Below are 22,979 nucleotides of genomic sequence, written 5' to 3' on the forward strand. Positions count from 1 at the left end.
GGGAGAATAGCAGCCTGCATTGCTGCGAAAGGTGGATATACACTGTACCAGTGCCGACATTGTGCATGCCCTGTTGCCTGTGTATATGTGCCTGTGGTTCTGTCAGTGTGATCATGTGATGTATCTGACCCCAGGAATGTGTCAATAAAGTTGCCCCTTCCTGGGACAATGAATTCACGGTGTTCTTATTTCAATTTCCAGGAGTGTAATTATGAAATTTTATTGAAACTTCACTGCGCAGTTTCTCAAAATAATCAACTTGTCTCTTACCGCTGCTTACAGCTGAGGTCTTCCTATTTCATCGTTTTCGTTCTTCATCACATTCGCAATTCAAAAGGCTCCATCCTCTTGGAGCCCTCGTCCGTAAGAAAACATATAACTGACCTACGTAACAGCACATTAACAACAAAATGTCTTATAAGCTGATTTACACGCTCCACAACATCTTACTGCTGTCTGCAAATGATAATTTTAACATTTATAGGCCTTCAAGTCCATTCAGTCTCTATTTTTGTTCCTAGATATTTTTATGCCTGAACATTCTCGTCTTCATATTTTCTGTATTTTCCTCCTTTTGCTTGCATAACTTTCATTTGTCTTTCATCGACTTTTATACCATAAGCATCCCAAAATGCTGCATTGCTCAAATCATTCCTTGGAGTTCTTCTTAATTTTTCGCTGAGGGGCTCATGTTGCCTTCAGATCTGTAACATCTTCATCAATAACCTACAAATTTTATCCCTTTGTCCCTTACCAGTAGCTGAGTATCTTATACTATTAGCATATTACAAGAGGAGTGGGAAATAGGTTCCAACTTTGTCTTACGCCTTTCTCCAATTGTACTGTATTGCAGTCCGCCTTCACTCTGAATACTACTTTTTGTTGTAAGCACAGAGGACTACTTGTAATAAGTCTTCTGGCTTTCTAACTCACTCTCACTTTCCTCAAATGCTTGAAAGTTTCTCCCATGTCACGCTTTCAAAATCAAATCGCTCTCTATCTTTAAAAAACACAATTAGGGCCTTCTCGGTCTCAGCAGGTACAGGTGGTGGACACAAATAAGGAAACATCAAAAGCGCAACAGATTATAATACCTAACACGGCGTAGGAGTCCCGTTGGAATTCAGAACAGCTTATACTCGTCTAGGAATGGAGAAATACAGGCCCTGTGCTGTTTGGAAGCGAAACTTACACCATTTTTCCTGCAAAACTGTGGAAAATTTAAGTAACTATGATAGATGTGGATATCGATTATCCACCATTGTATCCAAACCAGACCAAAAAGCCTCAATAATAGTGAGATCAGGTGGCCAGGGAATATGCCAGGGGATATGCTTAGGAAACCAGTCATGGACCACGCGAATGGTATCAACAGGGACCCTGTTATCTCAGAACGTCACACCACAATTGGGAAACATTTTACCGCGGAATGAGCCTGATCAGACGAAATGGTCACATATTCCTTGTCTGTAATTCCACCTTGTACAGTAACCATGGGGTCCATGGCTGCCCAGATCATCACCGAATCTCCGTCATGTTTCATCCTTGGGACATAAACTCGGCCTTGAAGTTGGGAACAGGATGAAACAACACTCATCCGACCAAACGACTTTCTTGCTTTTGCTCCACAGTACAGGTTTTATGGCTTCGGCACCATGTTTTTCTTGTATTGGCGTTTTCATCATTGTAGATTTCGGTGCAGTATGTCGGAGCAAAGTGAACTCGAATGTGGGCAGATTGTTGGTGCCCATCTGGTAGTCGCTCCGTAAACAAGAGAGACAAAGTGTTTGGTGTTTCAAGAGGAACCTTACTGGAGAGTTACACCACATACATGGGAAAAGGAGAGTCACAACTCGGACTAAAGTGTGTGTTGAGTGATCGTGACAGACGGTCAGTGAAGAGGATTGTGGGGAAAAATAAGTACGACCGTAAAAGTCACCGCAGAAATGAATGTCGCGCTCGCGAATCCTGTCAGCACCAAAACAACGTGAAGGGAGCTGCATAAGCAGGGAATAGCTGAGCGAGGTGGAGTTCTAAAGTCAGCGAGGTGCTGTTCGTGGTTAAATACAAAAGTGCAAACTGCAGGCTTGGCCAGCATCGGCATCTATGTTCATACATGCGATTGCCCCGGTGTTCCCAAGGTTTTGCCCAACGCCTTTGTCTCTCTTAAGCGGCATGACATTCCTAATCGCATCTCTTGTCCCTCTGTTTCTTCTGAAGACAAGTTACACGATTCAGACACTAGATTCTGCCTCGCAGTCTTCTTCTCCATTCTTTCGCTTAAGATTCCTTTGCCATATTTGACATAATGTTACTTGTGCTATGGGTACCAGATATCCTAGTCCTTCCTTTTATTTGAGTACTGGACATTACTGTTCCCAGGAATTTTGTGGGCCTTTCATCTGCGTCAGACTTAATTTCATAGCATTCTTACTTCTTTTAGTACTTCTCCATATAAGCATCCAACTGCCCCACACGACGAATAAATTTCAGTGGTCGGGACATCATTGTCCGTGGTAGCGAATCTGTCTAGGAAGTTTCGTTGACACTGAATTTCTCACTTCTTTAAATTTTTTTATGTCTGAGCTGCCTGGTCTGAAACTGACGTCGAAAACAGGACGAGAATGTTGACTCACCCTGAGGTAGTGGACGCGGCCCGTGTCGTTGAGTATGCCAGGAGGGTCCACCCAGCCGTTCTCCGTGACGAATATGGGGTAACCCGGGTAGGAGTCGTGCACCCAGTTGAGGAGCTTCCGGAGCCCCCATGGAACGTCCTGAAACAATCGAGGCACCACTCACATACAGGGCCTACATACAGGTGACAAACGTATTACTCCTGAAAGAACATTTATCTACTTGCTTAACCTGATCCGATTAGGATCACAGGGCCCTCTCTTACATCAGACCAGGATTTCACGTGTACAGTATCTATTAAAGCACAGTTACCTAAAAATAACAATTTTAAAATGACAAAGAGTATTAAAATGATTTGAGTGACTGAAGTTTGAGTAAATTATACTGATTACGAACTAATAAAGTTATACTGCCAGTACTTGTACTATTAATAATAATAGTAATAATAATAATAATAATAATAATAATAGGTCTACAACTCTGCTTCCGCCGTTTTGCAATAGACGGTGGTAGCGGCATGGTAGCGGCAAGTGGGGTTCAGGTGGTTGGTCATAGGTGTACTACAATAAGCTTAGGCATTTGTAAACATAATGCCCTAAAAATACTAGTCGATTTGTGATTGCATCATAAGGTTATTCCCGATTAAGTACGTCAACTTACGTACCCATTTCTCGCCATTTTCTGCTGTAACATGAAGAAATCTGCGGCTGTGGCTCTTAAAATGCTGGGTTAGACCAATGGTGAGGGAACTGCTAGTGGAAGAACGTGCAGAGAATGTTTTCAACGCCTTCAGAGCGGTGATTTTGATGTCGGAGACCGGCGTGGCGGGGGAAGACAGAACGTTTTCGTAGCTGCTCAAACAGACGAACAGAGTCACAGGATATCATTATCGAAAACAATTGATGCGTTCGAGCCCAGTACTGAAACACAAACGGCCGCAATACAGCGATAGACGCGTAAGGGTAATTTTGCAGCAGGTCAGTGCTCGACCCCATCTCGCAAAACCCGCCAAAACATACATGGAAACCTTGAAATGAGAAGTCCTATGCCTCCCGCCGTATTCTCCATACGTTGCTCTCTCTGACTGCCACTTTTTTTCTATCAGTGGCATACAGTCCGGCTGACCAACACTTCCGATCATATGAACAACTGCAAAATTGAATCGATTCATGGATCCCCACAAAAGACGCCCATTTCTTCCGCCACAAGATTCACATGCTATCCGAAAGATGGGAGAATGTAGTGGACAGCGATGGGCAATACTGTGAATCATAATTTTTTTGTAAGTTTTTCACAATAAAGCCCCGAACGTCGAGAAAAAACGGCGGAAGCAAAGTTGTAGACCTAGTAATAATGACAATTATAACAAAAACGATAGTGTTAATATATAAGAAGAATTTATAGGTGTACAAAATCGATTTTTTTTTAATTGCAAGTTCTGGGAAAAGGAAACTCAAAGAGACTGCATCGGGCAGGATTACTGGGAAATGAGGAATGTTGGGATGGAAAGAGCGATGTACAATGGTAAAGAGTACGCACCGGGACAACGATAATCCTTATTGTTGCTTTGGTAGATATGTCATTCGCTGTATTCTGGAGACTTTATTTATTTCACTAATATAATGCCGGAAGTTTTTGCAGAGTCGGGTTCCTGCTACTGAGGACGACTTCGAGAAGGTGGCTGAACGACGCAGGGGGACAGAAAGGATTTTGATCATCCAATTTAAATTTTCGTCTATTATTGCTTCTAGACTCCTCGCTGAAGGAAATAAGATTATATATATGTCCCATTTAGGGTTAAAGATGATAGGGACTCTCGGCGTTTCAGGAGGCGAATTATCAACCAGTATTGCTTGGTTTTTGCATGGGTTGAGATTTAGCCCTATATCCTGCGCTCGTTGTGACAGCGCACAGAGGTCGGTGCTGAGATTCTCGCCAGATGTCTTCAGATTTATTGTTTTTGCACTGAGATACAACTGGAGATCATCAACATAAATGTGGTATTTGCAGTAGGACAAAGCCGACGACACATTTTTTCATACAATGAATAAAGTATAGGACTTAATACCGAACGCTGGGGGGGGGGGGGGGGGGGGGGAGCCATATGCTACCTACCTCCATTAAGATTTTATGGAACTGGAGATGAGGACGTCAGGTACGAACTATCCATTGCACTGCCCTTGGCGACAGATTTCGGCTGCTATGTTTGGCAAGTAAAACGTCATAGTCGACTTTGCCGAAGTCTAAGACGCACGTGATAGATGTCTCTTGTGCATCCATGGCAAACTTGAGGTCATCTGTTACCTTTCTTAAGGCAAAAGTTGTGCTGCGATGTTTGTGGAAGCCTGATATTTATTACTCTAGTCGGCTGTTTGTAGTTAGGTAGTCTGTTAGCTGGCCTTGAGCTATTTTGGGTATTCAGCTGCACCTACTTAATGCTTCATGCAGCCCGCAACTCCTTCAAATACCACGCGCGATATTTTCACATCTCACTCTTGCTATGTACAAACATAGGTCCTCTCTGCAGGAAATCGATGAAGTCAAATTTTGTGCTGGGATACGTTTTAGCTAGACGCTCTAATGTTCGAATTATTCAATAAAAACGAACAAAAGCGACCTTCAATTCGTTTTACTCGTATAACTTGAAAAACGCGGCTTCCAGCAAGAACATATACTACGACAAAATTTAACTATGTTAAATTTCCAACAAAAATGTCATATTCATTTCCTGTAGAACTTATGGTGTCCTCGCAGCGAGCGAGAGAATACGATATTCTCGCCGCTGGATTCTGAAGGCGCTGTGGGTTGCATAACACCTATATGCCGCTGGATCACCCTGTATATTCTAAGGTCTTGGACAGTGCACGAAGGTTCCAAATAGAGCGGTAACCATAGGCTGCTGTGGCGGCATCCTTTTTAGGTAAAGGCTTAACTAGTCCCTGTTTCCAGGCTTCAGGGGAAACACTTGTGGTTAACGAGTAATTGAAGACAGCTATTGCAGTAGGCAGTAATAGGACAATAATAACCTCTACCATTTGCACTGTGATGCCATCGTTCAAATTAGATGATGATCTGATACGCATAATGCCTTTTTGATGGTGTTGCTCCCGACTTGTTCTAGACAGAATTTTTCGTGGTTTATTCCCGTGATGTAATCAGTGAGTCTCTGTTTCCTTTGTGTTTCAGCTGGCTTTGAAGATAAAAGTGAAGTATCATTTCAGTAGTTCGTCGACTGGGACAATGGGATGTGCGCAGCTTTTACTTTGCCTACACCAAGACAAAACACGTTTTTCCATAGGATTGCTGGTCTATATCCGGTTTAGGTTAATGCGTGGGTACGCCTGAGTTTTACATTTCTCGCAGCTTCACTGACTCTGCTCCACTTCTGCTTGTACGTAATATGATTTGCAGGCGTGGGGCACTTCTTGTATGCCGGGTATGCAGCGTCTCTGAGATTCATGAGCTGTTTAAGTTCTTAGGTTAGACAGCGTGCAGGTTTCCTTCCTACTTTTCCCATCTTCAAGAGGACACATTTGTCATAAAGTTGAGTAAGATTGTTAGCAAACACATGAATTTTTTGGTTTATATGCGAGAAAGGAACAGAATGCGTCCTCTAAGCTATTTCTGGGCCTCAGTTACAGTTTCAGGTAAGTTAATGCCTTTGAAGCCTTGGTTTGTAGTCAGCGGCTGTTTCTTTCTGGATTTTAGCTAGTACGCGATGAAAATAATTGCATGGGCAGACATGCCAAGTACAAATATTTGAGAAGTACAGTTTGGGGATTTCCTTGCAAATATGTCTATGAGAGTATGTACGTATGACGAATAGGAGCAAGATGAAGTAGCGACACGTTTGAAGAAAAAAGATTCGGCTTGAACTTCATACTAGATAGATCACTGTATAAAAAATTTATGTATGTCACCAGTCATTATCTAGATAATGGAAACACCTGCTTGGTGGGTTGCGAGAAACCCTGGGCTACGGTACTCACCGAGATCCAGTAGTTGGTATTGTAGCCTTGAATGGTGGAGGTGACGACACCGGCGTCATATGTCTTGGAAGGCTCCTGGCCGCTGCTTCCAGAAGTTATCAGAGACGTCGTGTAGTGGTTGAGTCCGAAGAAGTCGGCCGTACCTGTGGACAATAGAGGTATGCAGCTGATTAAAGCTCCACAGCAGGTAGGGTGGTGCTTTATTTTTTTAATTTTTCAGTCACTTTTCCTATTGGGGCAGGCACGGTGTCGTAGAGTGAAACTCTCTTCAACGAGAATATCTTGTCCTTCTAGGACTAGAAATGGAAGTCATTTAAAACAACCACCCTGTGTGACAAAAAGGCTGAAGCAACTAGAACGGATGGAGGAAATGTAACGGGAGTTTGTGGGATGAGAGAGTGTGTTATGTTATTTCAGTGATGACAACATCGAGTCAAAATTAGAAAGATCTTGGCAGTGAGTACGCTTATCAGTATAACATTGCATCCCCTCTCAGCCTAATGCATCCTCTGAGCTGCTTGGGAAGGGTCTCATACAGCGGTTGTATACTCTCCTGGTGTTAGCCGCTACAACTGTTGTAAGCACTCCTTTATATCCTGGACACTGACACAGGGTCAGACATGATGTCTATCCTGGTTCCACGCATGTTCTGTTGGGGAAAAATCTGGTGATTTGCTGGCCACATGATCCCTAAACTTCAAGCAGGAAGTTTATAGACACATGTCATGTGCGGGCGATCTCTGTGATGTCGAGAAAGGACGCAAGATGTCCGTGACGTAACGTTGTGCCTTCGGAGTTCCATAAATCACGACCAGCCGTGTCCCACGTCATAACCGATGGCTACCCATATCATTACACCAGGAGTAAGTAGACTGTGACTCTCCAAAATATTGGCAGAATGGGACCTCTCCCGAGGTCACCACCATACTCCCTGAAGACAGTCAGCTGGGCTAACGTGCAACCACATTCCATTGCTGAACACAGCATGACGCCAACCGTCGGCAGTCCACGACATCACTCCAAATGCTGCCGTTTGTGTTGGAGTTCTAGCGGCAGCCTACAAATGCGACGATATCTCCCTAGTCTGGCCGCTGTAAGACTCCAGGATGACGCAGAATGCTGCAGGAAGAGCATTACTTGCTGTCGGATGGCGGGCGCAGATGTGAAGGAGTTACAACGAGCTTTGTGCACAACATAGCGATCATCCCTTTTAGTGGTCAAGCATGGTCCAAAAGATCATTGACGATGAGTATGTCTGACCTCATGTTCCCATGCAGCCCAACGTCCAGCCATTATCACACCCAAATGGCCCAGAAATTAGGATATTGCACTATTCGATCAATTGACCAAATGGAGACCCACAAGGAGAGGTCTTTCCAACTCTGTCAGGTGCTGACAACGCTATGTAACAAGAGTATGAGTGACTGTGACCAGTCAACATGTAACGCAGTTCACGTTACTTGCATGCCCTACTAGGCATGGTAGCAACACTAGACGTGAGCCACACCAGGGCACTCACGTGGTCTTTCTACCTGGCACAGATACTTTCAACCCTAATAATTTATAAGGCACCAATGGTGTATACATGTAAGAACTTATACTGACACCCTCTGGCTACTACAATTTTTTTATCAAGCAGTGTGATTAATATTTTTTGGGAACTTATTATTTGGTTGGAACACAAACATTGTAACATAATACTCGAAGTTAGCCATGTAGTTCATCCCTAGTTGCGACACTTTTTATTTAACTTCATGTGACAGTTATAGTGCTGACATCTTCACCGATTCTCTCGCAGTTGGTCCTGCAATGCCGTTTCTCTGGTAGGCAGCAATATCCGTCACCTTCTGAAACTGCGTTTTGGTAAGGCTGACACGTGGAAAATACCAATATCCTGCGGGACGTGCTAGTGTAGACAGAAGCCTTGAGAAGTGTCCTGTGTCTCTGTGCATCGCCTACTCACCCCTGATGAGGAGAATCTCGGCCAAGGAGAGCGAGGGCAGGCGAGACCTGGTGCGCCCCTCCTCCTTGCTGTTGGCTGCCACGCGCTGCCGCACCACCTTGGGGAAGTCGCCCAGCAGCGAGAAGATGGGATTCGCCCAGAGCCCGATCTGCGAGCAAGGCATTGCGTTATTGAAAAGTCTACAAAACTAGTGACAGGACAATAAGAGACTGGACACGGAAGCAAACATAGACAGTTTATGGTGGCACCGCTGACCTCAAACTGCAGCTGACGTTCCGAAGCATCGGCGTCCTCCGCGCTGTTGGTCAGCGGCTCGTACCAGCCTCCGTCCAGCGTGATGCCGACCTTGCCTGTAATGACAATCTACATTACTGGGTGTCTTTGTACTACTAGTATTTTCGTTTGTAGTGACTTTCATGAATGCAAACTAGAATTCATTGGTATGTTCTTAAAGACACTCCAAGACAAAAAATATTCGACGCACCGTCAAGCGTTTTTAGATTGGGATGGAAATGGGTAGTTGCGATGTACATGTATAGACAAACAAACCGTTAACTTTTCAATAGAAAAAACTTCGCAAATAGAGCAAGTCAATGTCGAGTTGGTCCACCTCTGAACCTTATGTAAACCGTTATTGTGGCGTTGACTGACAGAATTGTTGTATGTCCTCCTGATGGATATTATGCCAAATTCAGTCCAGTTCGTGCTTTACATCGTCAAATTCCCGAGCTAGTTGGAGGGTCCTGCCCATAATTCTTCAAACATTCTCAGTTGAGAAGAGATACAGCGACTCTGCTGCCCAAAATATGGTTTGACAAGCATGAAGACAAGCAGTAGGATCTGTCGCCGTGTGCGAGCGAGCGTTATCTTGCTGAATTTTAAGGATAGCCTGCCAGGAAGGGGAAACATTATGGGGTGTAGAATATCGTCGAAGTACCACTGTGCTATAAGGATGCCGTGGATGACGACTGAATGGGTTTTGCTGTGAAGAAAAAATGGCACACCAGACCAGCACTTCCGACTATGGGACTGTATTGCGGACGACAGGTTGGTAGGCCACCACTGTCCAAGGCGTCTCGAAATAAGTTTTCGCGCTGGAATCTCATTGACTGGAGTAGAATTGTCTTCAGTGATGAGTCCCGCCTGGAACTGAGGCCCGGTGACACCCCAGACAGTGCTGAGACAGTAACCTGACTGTCACCCACCAGCCTACCTTCGTCTGCAGGGTCGTCATATCTCTCCCCAAGTGAGAACATTTGGAACATTGCGCGCAGCGCCCTACATCCAGCTCGGGATTTGACTGTCTAACGCACTAATTGGACAGAATTTGGCTCGATACCCCTCAGGAGTTCATCCAAGAACTCTATTGATCAGTGCCGAGTCGAATAATTGCTTGCGAAAGGGCCACATGTGGACCAACACGTTACTGACTTGCTCTATTTGTGAAGTTGCTTTTCTTGAATAAATCATCCAATTTTTCTGTAACTGTAATTTTTTGTTTTCCTGTACATGTACATCGCATCTATTTCCGTATTTTTCCGATAATTCCTTCGTCGTGCGTCGCTTTTTATGTTTTAAAGTGTATGTTTCAACTATTTTCTAAATTATTTACAAGAGGATTGATGTATGGGGCCATCTGCTTGTTGAAATGCGATGTCTTTCTTGAAAAAATATTTGTCACTTATTACCGACAATACGCTGCTAATGTTAAAAGTCACATGTACTTTCCACTGTCGCAATTGAGGGAGTAACATAGTTACAGGGTATTGATAGCTGTCCATCAGCTAACCGGTTTGGTGAAATATGCCGAAGAATGAAATAATCAAAAGAATTTTAGACCAGTTGCAGTATTATGTCAAATTTAAAAATTGCTGAAAACATTGATTGTAAATCGTCTATCACCCTTATCTGACCCCTTGTTTAACGTCAGTAATCTGGATTTCGACCAGCCAAAAGCTATACAGATTTGACACTCGTAGGGTGACGCGAGTGGCATTTGCAAGACTTAACAGCCGCGTATGACATTGTCTATCACCAACTACCATTAGCCAAGGTCTGCAACCGACCACGGATTTTAGCCTAACCACACTCATCGCCACTCTTCTGCAGAACAGTAGGTTATTCCTGATCTTCCAGGATTACAGAGAAACTACACCACGCAACGAAGTATTTTGGCTTTGAGTCTGTCCAATATATACACAAACGACCAACCCATAGCGCCCAATAGCGGGAGCTTCTTCTATGCTAATGCCCGTTCTCTGACCACCAGAGCACAGATCTGGAAACAGTAGAGAAGACCCTCACGAATGCCCTTAAATAAATATCCAGATACTACAGCCAGCCCGTCGAATATACAAGTGTGCTCTTTTCATTGAAGCTAGTAGCAAATTACACAGGGTGGACATTAATAAAACCGACAAACTGAATGGACGGATTCCTGACTGAAATTGGAGGTGAGAAGGTCCTATGAACATATGTCAGGAAATGCGTCGTTGCCAGGGTAGACGGCACTGACGAATGGCACGTCATCTGACCACGTGCCACGTGTTCATTGTGTGGAAATGCGTCGTAGCCATGGTAGACGGCACTGACGAATGGCACGTCATCTGACCACGTGCCACGTGTTCATTGTGTGGTGATTGACGCAGCGTACTGTAAGCAGCAAAATAGTCGGAAACAAGCCGAGATGATGTTTGTGTGTGGCCACGCAGATGGAAACGGCCGAGAAGCAGTATGGCTATGCCAAAGCAAGTACCGTCATAGACATTAACTACATCGCACAACATTTGAAGACGTTTTTGGAACGTTTGTACAATCATGGCTCCTTCCACACAGACGAACGTGTTGGGAAGTTGCGGACTGTGCGTGCAGCAGTTTCGAAGGATCCGATTCTACAGTCTATTAAGACAAACCCTAGTACAAGCTCCAGTGAAGTAGCCTGGCAACGTTGTTTAGGCCACAGAACGGTTACGCATACCTTGTTTGGCTAACCGCAACTGCCCCCTCTCACCTGATGTAGGCCACTGAACACCGCTGTGATGTGGATGCAGTGCACCTCTGTACTGTGTTCTGGGATGAATTTTTTGTCGTTGCAGGCACACAGACCATTTCCAGACACATGTTCATAGCACCTTTTCTCTTCCATTTCCAGTCACTAATCCATTTCTGCACTTTGTTAGTTTTATTAATGCTCACCCTGTAGTACGATCAGGTGTTCAACTAGAACACTGTGAGACCCAAAATATCTAGGTGTCACACTTGATAGATATCTTACTTTCAAGAAACACTGCAGGTCAAAAGTTTCCACCAGAAACAATGTTCTGCAGAAACTGGTCGGATTACTGTGGGTTAGTCAAACTCAAACTATATGAACTTATGCAAGTTCAGTACGCTATTCTGCGGAAGAATATACATGTCATGTTTCGTTTAATTCAGCAGAGGCCAAAGAGGTAGACATAGTTGTCAATGACACGTACATAACCATAACAGATCGCTTTAAATCCACTCCAATCGAATGGTTTTACCATATCGCAGGAATAGCACAACCTCCCGTTCCAAGAGAAACAGCTGCAAGTGTTGAAAGAAGGACTTGGATCAGGAGAGAACCCATTCTCTGTATTGACATGAACTGCCCCTGCAACGACTGAACTCAAGAAAGAGTTTCCTTTGAACATCGATTGCACTCAGATCCACTGCCAAAACAAGTAGGTTGCAGCTTTGGAGAGCTACGACGTTCCTTTCCCCAGACTAGAGGACAATTTGAGAAACTTCGCCTCCTGGCTGTGGTGAGGAATGGAAGACTTAAGAAGTCCCTGAACAGACTGAGATCTGGAGTTGGTAGATCCAATGTTAGTTTGGCTAGATGGGGCTACACTGATCAAGATGGTATGCAGTGAGACTGTGGAGAAGACATGGCTATTCATGAAATCCTTCAATGCCGACTGTGTCGAGTCCCCTGCATGGAAACTGAACCTGACCAACGAACAGAAAATGCACTGGAAGTGACATACTTTTGGGAAAAAGTAATGCAGTCATAACTTTGTATAGTACATATGTTCATGGTATGTAAAACAAAATCAGCATGTTTAAATAACATGGTATACACAATCACTTTTAGTAAAAATATTATTTTTATTGTGGGTTATGTGAATGACATGGAGTGAGAGTAACTGCACCCGAAATAAGTTTTATTAAAGGTGATGGTGTTGCGGTCGTCAGTGGAAGGAGTGGTTTGATGCAGGTTTCCAACCTAGTGGAACTTGCTCAAGCCTCTAAACCTCTGCATAACCATTGCAACCCACATCCATACAACTTGCTTACTGAAGTCAAGTTCTGGTCTCCCTCTACGATTATTGTGTCCCACACTTCCTTCTGCAATCAAACTGACTGTCCCTTCTTTTAGTCAAGTTACGTCATAAATTTCTTTTTCTCTCCAATTTGTTTCAATACATCCTCATGAGTTATCCAATCAATCCATACTCAGTATTTTCACGGAGCACCACATTTTGGGAACTTCTGATCTGTCCTTGTCTGGACTGTTTATCGTATATATTCCTTTTGGCTATAGTCCATATAAATAACTTTAGAAAAGATTTCCTGCCTCTTAACTCTACATACGATGTTAACAAGTTTGAGTTTTCCAGGAAAGCTTTCTTACTATTGGCAATCTTCATTTTTTATCGTGCCTACTTCAATTGCCGTCACTTATTTCGCTGCCAAAATTGCTTAACTCATCTACTACCTTAAGTTTCTCATTCTCTTCTATAATTCCCTCAACACCGTCTGCTTTAATTCGAGTACATTCCATTACCTTTCGCTTTACTTTGTAGGAAAATCTGTAACTGCTCTTTTTTTTTTTTTTTTTTGACTGGGACGAACTCCACAACCATTCGCTAGATGTCCCAAGATTTCTTATTTCTTGCGGAGCGAAGAGGCACTTTTCGAATTCAGGAGGTGGAGGCCTGCAATTTGAACACACTTCAGCACTGTTATCAGGTGGCTTGGATGTTCTTCAGATGTCTTCGAAAAGACGACAGTATCATTCAGATAGCAAAGAACGTCTTCCACTCGAGTCGTCTAGGCAGGTTCTCCATTAAACTTTCGAAAGTGGCTGAAGTGCTACACAGTCCAAGCGGCGTAGCTTTAAAGGCACAGAGGAGGTCAGGAGTTATGAAGGCAATCTTTTCCTGGTAAACCATTACTTCCCAGTAGCATGACTGCATGTCCTTAGATGAAAATTACTTTTCCCCTTTCAGGCAATCTACAGTGGTCATCAATGTACGGCAAAGGAAAGCCATCCGTCTTCGTAATTTGGTCAGTCGTCAGTAGTCGACGCAGAAGTATGCTGTACCGTCATAATAAAAGCATACTTTTCCCAGACACATCATGTCTTCCCGCCTGTTTTACTGGATGACTCGAACGAATACTTTCAATCTTTTCATCGTACCCTGACCAACACCTCCAGAGAACACTTATGGACTGCTGATGTACAGCCGATTTACTGTTGGCCTGGAATCCATTGACGTCTTGAATATATGGACCATAGGAATGAAGTACTGCTTGTAGTCCTGTTCCTTTTGCTTTGCCTAATTGTAACCACAGTGATGTAGATGCTATGAAATACCCGGGGCCTCCACCAAACACTGTCACGTTGAAACCACACTCAAGTCCAAATCCGAAAGTAGGATCGTCAACGAAATACAATCCTTAGAGCTGAATGCAAGTTTGTTAGGAACACCAAAATGTAGCCAGAACAGAAATCAATTCCTGGACAGACAGTTCAGTTATTCATAAGGACATCGAATATTCTACAATCAGCTGTTTGTATGGGAACTGAAAATTCTAGAAAACACAAACATAAGATATTTCAAGAACCTTTCAGAAATGATGAATACTGAATAACAAATAATTGCTGATGGTCAGATTCGAGATGGCAATACACAGCACTGCAACTGATTCTGGTCTGTACGCCAAACTGCGTGGACCACAGTTCGCGCCAAAATTCATCTTACGACATCCTTTCAATATTCATTTTAACATAAATGGTTCAAATGGCTCTGAGCATTATGGGACTTAACATCTGAGGTCATCAGTCCCCTAGAACTTATAACTACTTAAACCTAACTAACCTAAGGACATCACACACATCCATGCCCGAGACAGGATTCGAACCTGCGAACGTAGTGGTCGCACGGTTCCAACTGAAGCGCCTAGAACCGCTCGGCCACTCCGGCCGGCCCTTTTAACATATTATCCATTCCATTCAACTGATCTTCCAAGTTGCCTACTGTCTCTGACAGAGTTGCACTGTCATCGGCTGACAGAAAAATTTTATATTTCTTCTTCGTTAACTACCGGTCTGATCTCCAAATATATTCATAACTTCCTCAGCATCCTCAATGATCGGATGGATACTATAGGACACATACACCTGTCTTACTCCTTTCTCAGTTAGTTGACTTCCTAACACGCTTTCAGAGCCCACTTGTTGGAGGTTACGTCTGAGCGCAGTGAACGTAATCTTTCATTAATAATCCAGACACGGATATTCTTATCTCCGCCCCCATTCTCCTTCAAAACAAGTTTTTATAGTACTTCTGTAGCTAAGAGTGTTGAAAGATTTCGAGCCACATAAGAGAAGCCAGCAGTTGATGTAGACAATAGCTGTCGGGCTCACCCTTCTGCTTGAGACGGAAGTTCAGGTCGTAGAGTCGGTAGACGCGCGCATGCGCCAGCAGGATCGTCTTGGCCATCAGGTAGTCTGCGATGCCCGAGGAGTTGGCGCCGGGAGCGAACGACGTGGCGGACGAGTAACCGTTGGAGAACATGTTGGGCTCGTTGAAGGTCAGCCACAGCTTCACCTGTGGACGAAAGGACATCATTTCGTACAGTTCCGCATTGTCGTTTGCCCAACAAAATGTGTACGAGCTTGCCCCTGACAGACCGACTGGATCCAAGACTTCGATGTAGGTCGCAGCGAGGCCTCAACACGGGACAAAACGTGTAGATACGAAAGAAAATTTAGAAGTGTCCCAAGAGAGTGTTGTAGGACCATTATTGTTTGCAATATACAGGGGTCAAAACATGTTCTCACTGTTTGTAGTTCAACAGATTCGAAACAAAATGACTTAGTTACTCACCTCATCATTGCGTAACTGCTAAATTCGTTGTGGAACTGGAGAATTGTGTCGCGCATGATCGTGTGATAAGGTAAGGCGGACCAGTACATTGGAAGAAAATCGACTAGATGTCAAGAACTGAGTGGGCTGTTTTTACTGAAATTCAAGGTTGTATAAAACTGACGCTGGAAGTACCAGAACATTCAGGAACTACGTCTGTGATAAGTTCATCCGGCCGATCACAAACAGGGGCAACTCAAGCGTCCATTGCCGTGGATCACCACAAAAATCTGTGAATCCCGGAACATGCGAATGTAGGTAAACCAGTGAAGTGTTAAGATGGATTCTGAAGGCTGAAAAGTAGATGGAGTGCATTCCAGGACTGCTATAAGTGATGAATGAAGTACTGAATACAGCGAATGGTTTGAGAACGAAGAATTTGTATGGAAAGTTGTGCAGTCCGACGAGGCTCAATTCAGATTTAACGGTACTGTGAACAGCCACAGTTGTGTCTTCTGGGCTCCTGGAAGTCTTAACGTTGATGTGAACGAGGCAGTGAATCTACCAGGGCACAATTTGTGGTGTGCATTGTCCTGCGTGGTTTGATGCGATTCTTCTTCTTCGAGGGTACGATAACTGGTCGCCCATGTCTCGAAATACTTCGGCGAGGACTTTACCTGCCACCCGAATCCTGTATGGAGATGCTGTGACCGCCCACTTCGCACATCGTAGCGCCTACTGCATCGGCATCGGCACGTCCAACCAACACGCCTGCATCACAGGGTGTATTTTCACCAGTAAAACCTACATAGTCTGTGCTGTCAACACAAATATTTACCGGCGGCCACAACACAACACAACACCTGGTCTCCACCAACGACCGCCAGGGACCATTACCCGTTCGCGGAGCCTGTAGAACAGCTTCACCAGAGGTCGCAGCTAGCCAGGAACTACTTTGATACGCCAGGCACGTGATCGCAAATAGTTCCGGCAGATACTTCCGCCAAACGGGTTTTTTAGAGCGGCGCACTGGCGGCAAAGGACAGTTCGACGCACCGCTTGGAAGTACACACAGCTGCCACTCCGGTAGCCACGGCCAGACGCCTCTTCTAGTTGGCCTATCTTTTGCCGATGGACTTGGTATAGTCGCCGAACATCTTGACGTTGTAGAACTGTTTTATTGTGATCCCTCCCCGTGCAGAGTAAGGTTTTTTCTATTATTTTTTTATTTGTTACGATGCGCAGTTTGGATCGATTCTGCTGTTCTTTGGGAGATTGTATTACTGTTACGTTTTGATGAGTCCAATAAATTGTTTTCGGGCTTGTGTTTTCCGCATTTCTATTCTGCTAGCACAGATACTTCAGGAGATATCTTTTACATGCAACAAGATGGAGGTTCGAGTCCCTACCGTCGAAGTCTGGTTGTACCAGCACGGCGCTGCATGGAAGGCGGGTAGATGAGATCCTTTTTATTTATTTATTTATTTACACGTCAAGTTCGTAGGACCAAATTGAGGAGCAAATCTCCAAGGTCATGGAACGTGTCAGTACCTGAAATTACACCATAAAAGTAATAACAGATAAAAATAAAATGTTCATGAACCTGAAAAAAGTCAGTCCATAAGTTTAAGTAAACGATATCACCAATACAATAAAAATCAGGTTAATTTTTCAACGAACTGCTCGACAGAATAGAAGGAGTGGCCCATGAGGAAACTCTTCAGTTTCGATTTGAAAGCATGTGGATTACTGCTAAGATTTTTGAATTCTAGTGGCAACTTATTGAAAATGGATGAAGCAGTATACTGCACACCTCTTTGCACAAGAGTTAAGGAAGTCCGATCCAAATGCAGGTTTGATTTCTGGCGAGTATTAACCGAGTGAAAGCTGCTTATTCTCGGGAATAAACTAATATTGGTACCAAGAAACGACAATAAGGAACATACATATTGAGAGGCCAACGTCAAAATACCCAGACTCGTGAACAGAGGTCGAAAACACGTTCGTGAACTCACACCACTTATTGCCCGAACCGCCCGTTTTTGACTCAAAAATATCCTTTTAGAATGGGAACAGTTACCCCAAAATATAATACCATACGACATAAGCGAATGAAAATAAGCAAAGTAGACTAATTTTCGTGTCGAAGAATCACTCACTTCTGATACCGTTCGAATAGTAAAAATGGCAGTATTAAGTCTTTGAACAAGATTCTGAACGTGGGCTTTCCACGACAGCTTACTATCTATCTGAACATCTAGAAATTTGAACTGCTCAGTTTCACTAATCATATGCCCGTTATGTGGAATTAATACGTCAGGTTTTGTTCAATTGTGTGTTAGAAACTGTAAAAACTGAGTCTTACTGTGATTTAATGTTTGTTTATTTTCTACAAGCCATGAACTGAGGTCATGTACTGCACTATTTGAAACCGAGCCAATGTTGCACACAACATCCTTTACTACCAAGCTAGTATCGTCAGCAAACAGAAATATTTCAGAGTTACCCGTAATACTAGAAGGCATATCATTTATATAAATAAGGAAAAGTAGTGGCCCCAACACTGATCCCCCACTTGACAGTACCCCACTCAGATACCACATCACAGCCTTTATCAACATTGTGAATAATGACCTTTCGCTGCCTGTTGCTAAAGTAAGAGGTGAACTAGTTGTGACCTACTCCCCGTATTCCGTAATGGTCCAACTTCTGGAGCAATACTTTGTGATCAACACAATCAAATGCCTTAGCTAAATCAAAAAATACGTTGTGGACGTGTACTTGTGGAGGAGCGTCAAAGATGGCGTGTGTCGACAAAAACACCCTACAATCAACGAGCTAGTGGACAAACCATTGCGTCATGTCTTGCCATTACGCCAGATACACTGAAGAGTCACGGTTCGATCTGCACTTTGTCGCCGTAGTCTTAGTTTAGAAACTGCTGGTGGTCATTTCGAACATATATTATAACTCCCTCAATGCCAAAAATTGTGACAATGAATAAAAAATCAAAGAGTGAGAAGATATTTGGACCCCCTATAAATAAATGATACAGTTCCAGAAGCCTAGTGAGGCCGTTCGCAGATGGTGCTGTAGCAGAGTGACAACGCAAGAAGTGCGTAGCGAGGTGCAAGAAAATCTGCAACAGGTCGAGGATTGTTACAGCCACTGAAAACTGATCTTGACGTAAGTAAACTGGAAAAGTATGTATCGTAAAAGTGTACCTCTAGAGCGATGCATAGTGGAACGACCTCATAAAGCTAGGAATAGGAAGGTCGCATAAAAAGCGTCAGTGAAACCGCCCCTCTCCTTGTTGTGTTGATTCCGATACATTTGGCGGTCGAAAACGACAGTTGGTAGTGCCGTGAGCAATAGGAAGCCTTTGACACCGCCGACACACCTGGACGTTTCAACTCCTCCGTGAGGACATTGTGGAGCTGTGTTCGCATTGGGTGATCGCACCCATTTGGAGTGCAGCGCGACCGCTGATTTTACTCTCTTGTACGGGTTGGAGCCACTTGGGGCCGTTCATAACCATCCGACGAAATCTGAAGATAACCCGAAACAGTAAAGTGTATTTATGCTTTTTCACTCTTCCCGTTTTCCTCCCACATTTGGCGTGATCGCGTGGGAGTGCAACATGAACATGTGCGTGGATAAAACGGCAAACACTCCACCTAAGACCTTCCAGTTCGGTTGTTGAACGCGTTATAAATGTATCTTTAGAAATTTCGGCACCAGAACAGCCTGACGACTTCTCTAGCGCTTGTGAGCTAAACAACCCTTTCGACACTTCTTGGGAGTGGTTTTCCTAGATTCAGACGTCAGAGCAGCTGCTAGGCTAAAGTTGTGTCAGGGTTTTTGACAGATGCATTTGTAACGTGCACAAAAATTTTGCATGAGTGCCACCGAAGGTGTTGTCGAACTTGGTCATCTTTGAATATTGCACTCTCGCATGATCTCGCCAGAAGAGAGCGCTGAACAGAAGGGCTGAAAAAGCATAACTATCCTTCGCTGTTTCGGATCACGTTATAATTTCGTTTAACGGTTATCAACGGTCCGTAGTGCTCCAAACCGTACACGGGAGCAAAACGTGCTGTCGCCCTGCACATCAAGTGGGTGGAGTCACGTTCCATGTGGATGTTGCCGCACAATGTCCGTAAAGAAGGGTTGGAACGTCTGAGGGTGTGAACAGTGTCCAAGTTCGTCACGAGTATCGTCCTGTTTCTCGTCGTACATGGGAATCAGTGACCCAGGAAAATGGGTGGTTTCATTGTCGCTCTCCATGCGAGCTCTTGAGGGCTTTTTGTGCCGATTGTGAGCAGCGGTGTGTTGAAATGTTTCCTCGGCCACCTATAAGAAAACCGAGCGATTTCAATGATGGGTGTCATGGTTCTGCCCTCCACTGTAGAGAATCAAAAGAGGGGTGAAATGTAGATGAGAAGAGCTCGTGTGACACGATCACGGTGGTGGTCGGCAGAATCGAGGAGAACTTTGGTGCCAATGTGGCATCATTATCCCACCTTACAGCTCACATGACTTTCTGCACAGTTGCCTTTTCTCCGCATGTGTCGACACGTGGCTGTTGGAAGCGTCGCCGAACCCGAGGGTGATATCGCAGGGCGGCATGCTTTTACACCATTCGAGACGAACGTTGCAGGCAACTTTGAGCCAGTTCGAGAAACTAATGCAACGCAGTGGGAGGCAGTTACAGGGTTTCGAAGAGGTGATCCTTTGTTGTGCAGTGTAGAAGCTCGGCCTTCACCGTTTCACACAGAGCAGAAGACTGGATGACAGGCAACACACATTACATAGTAAAGTGGCAGGGTGCCTATGCTCTGCTACCTCCAAGAGCATAATCAATTATGAAAGACGATTAGTGTCACTGGGAAGCATAAGCCAACATTTTGTATTTAACAGATGTTGTAGTCCAGGAAATGATTCGTGCGTGGGAATAAGGGTTGTCGGTAAGTCTCTGTATTAGCGCTAATTTCTCGAATGTTCTCTCACGAGATCTATGTGGAAAGATATGCTGCCCGACTCTCTCGGAAAGTGCTCTCTCGAAATTTCAATAGTGATCCTCTCAGTGATGCACAGCGCCTCTCTTTTAACGTCTAGCAATCGAGTTTGTTGAGCATATCGGTAAGACTTTCTCGCCAACCAAACGATCACGTAACGAAACGCCCCGCTCTTCGTTGGATCTTCTCTGTGTGTTCTGTCAGTTCTGCCTGGCGAGGAGCTCCTATTAATCAACAGAATCGATAGAAGAAGCACCTTATAAGCCATTTCGTTCATGGATGTTTCATATTTTCTCAAGATCCTTCCTTTGAATCTCTGTGCGGCGTCTGTTTTTTTCCTACTGTTTGCTTTGTGTTATTCCTCTTAAGGTCGGTGTGGATAGTTACTACTAGATATTTTACAATAGATACTGTTTGCAACAATTTGTCTTCAGTAGTGTAACTGTACAGTATTGGTTTTTTTTACCTAAGTACGTAGGTTGGAACTTAAATAGTGGCAACTCTGCTGTGGAGACACTATGCAATGGAATCTACTATTGTCACTGATAGCAGACATTGTTGACATACCTACCTTACCTCCGAGCAAATGGACTCGCCCGTCCCACGTCACCGGCGTGCGCACAATCGAGGAAAACACAGTCACTTATGAGCGAGCGGTCTAACGTAACTGTCTCACTATGTTTTCGAAGCAGTTACAACGGAGCTGGATCAAGATTGAATGTGTCAGAGGTCGTACAACACGACAGTGTCACCAAGGTCTTCGAGAGGCGTGCGGGGAATCGGCACTGCCGTACAGAACAGTTGCACGTTGGGTAAAAGCCTTCAACGAAGGTCGGCAAACTGTGGCAGACACGCATCGGGCAGGTTGTCCTAGCGTCTCTCAAGAAGAAGTGCATGCGGTTTCCGCCTTAGTGGACAGTGATCTGCGCCATACGAGTCGTGAGTTCACCCACGAAATCGGATTAGCACATACGACTGTGCTTTGCGTACTGAAAGAACGCCTGGGAATGCCAAAAATTTCACCGCGATGGATTCCGCATGACTTGACGGAAATGCAGAAATGGATGCGTTACGACGCTGTTCAGACGCACTTGGGGCGCTATGAGGGCGCAGGAGTGGCTTTCTTATGCCGTATCGTAACACTGGATGAGACATGGCCCATATCGTGCGAGCCAAAACTGAAACGCAAATCCAACGAATGGCGTCATTATGGATCGGCAGGAAAGTCGAAAGTGCATCAGAGCGCCAGTATGGTGAAAGTTATGGTGGTTCTCGTTTACGATTGTGATGGTGTTATCCTAAGGCATTACATTCCTCCACGGCAGACCGTAAACGCACAGTATTACTGTTCGTTTTTGAATCATCACCTGCGACCAGCTTTGCGAAAGAATCGGTGACATTTTCTGCGCAACCCACCCATCATTTTTCACGACAATGCACGGGTGCATACGGCGCAAGCTGTGGCTGCTCTGTTCGGTCGATGGGACTGGGAAGTTCTGTACCATCCACCATACTGACCGGACTTAAGTCCTTGTGACTTTGATTTGATTCCTAAGATGAAGGAACCACTTCGTGGCATTCGCTTCAGAACTGTTCCAGAGATTCGACAGACAGTACACCGCTGCATTCGCACCATCAACAGAACAGACTCTGCTATAACGATATGCTACGCCTTCCACATCAGTGGCAACGGGTTCTACACAACGCTGGTGACTACTTTGAAGGACAGTAACAGGTGCAAACATGTAACTCTTTTGTATCGGTTGTGAATAGATAGTCGCCGTTATTTAAGTTCCAAACCTCGTATAAGTAGTTTATTACATTTATTTCCGTTCAGGGTCAACAGCCAGTCCATGTACCACTCATCAACCCTGTTTTTGTCGTTTTGCAAGTCGATACTGTCTTCTGGTGTTGCTATTTTCTTACAGACACCCGCGTCATCTCTGATCAATCTTAAATAACTTCCCACGCTTTCTACTAACTCATTTACGTACATTGTAAAGTGCGGGGGTCCTTCCACCCTTCCTTGGAACACTCTGGATATTACTTTACATTTGTCGATTTTGTTTCGTTAAGAGCGACGCGCTGAGTTCTATCTACAGTGAAGTACTGTACCCAGTCGCAAATCTGGTCCGATCCGATACTCGGTAATTTCGTTTTTTTTTTTTTTTTTTTTTTTTCACTAGACGGCAGTGCAGGACGGTGTCAAATGCCTTCCCGAGCCTCGTTGTTTACAGAGTTATGTATCTGAGGGATG

The 22,979-nt window shown here is 44.3% G+C and overlaps 1 protein-coding gene across 1 annotated transcript in view; it reads right to left on the reverse strand.

Annotated features, from left to right (window-relative positions):
• Positions 1-22,979, reverse strand: part of LOC124709103 (myrosinase 1-like) — a 46,807-nt gene that overhangs the window by 7,542 nt on the left and 16,286 nt on the right. The window contains exons 5-9 of the mRNA XM_047240752.1: positions 15,263-15,446; positions 8,842-8,936; positions 8,587-8,734; positions 6,624-6,766; positions 2,637-2,774 (exon numbers count right to left, since the gene is read on the reverse strand). Coding sequence (XP_047096708.1) covers positions 2,637-2,774; positions 6,624-6,766; positions 8,587-8,734; positions 8,842-8,936; positions 15,263-15,446 — 708 coding nt within the window. The remainder of the gene's footprint in view (positions 1-2,636; positions 2,775-6,623; positions 6,767-8,586; positions 8,735-8,841; positions 8,937-15,262; positions 15,447-22,979) is intronic.

The sequence above is a fragment of the Schistocerca piceifrons genome, chromosome 7 (genome assembly GCF_021461385.2).
Source record: "Schistocerca piceifrons isolate TAMUIC-IGC-003096 chromosome 7, iqSchPice1.1, whole genome shotgun sequence".
NCBI lineage: Eukaryota > Metazoa > Arthropoda > Insecta > Orthoptera > Acrididae > Schistocerca > Schistocerca piceifrons.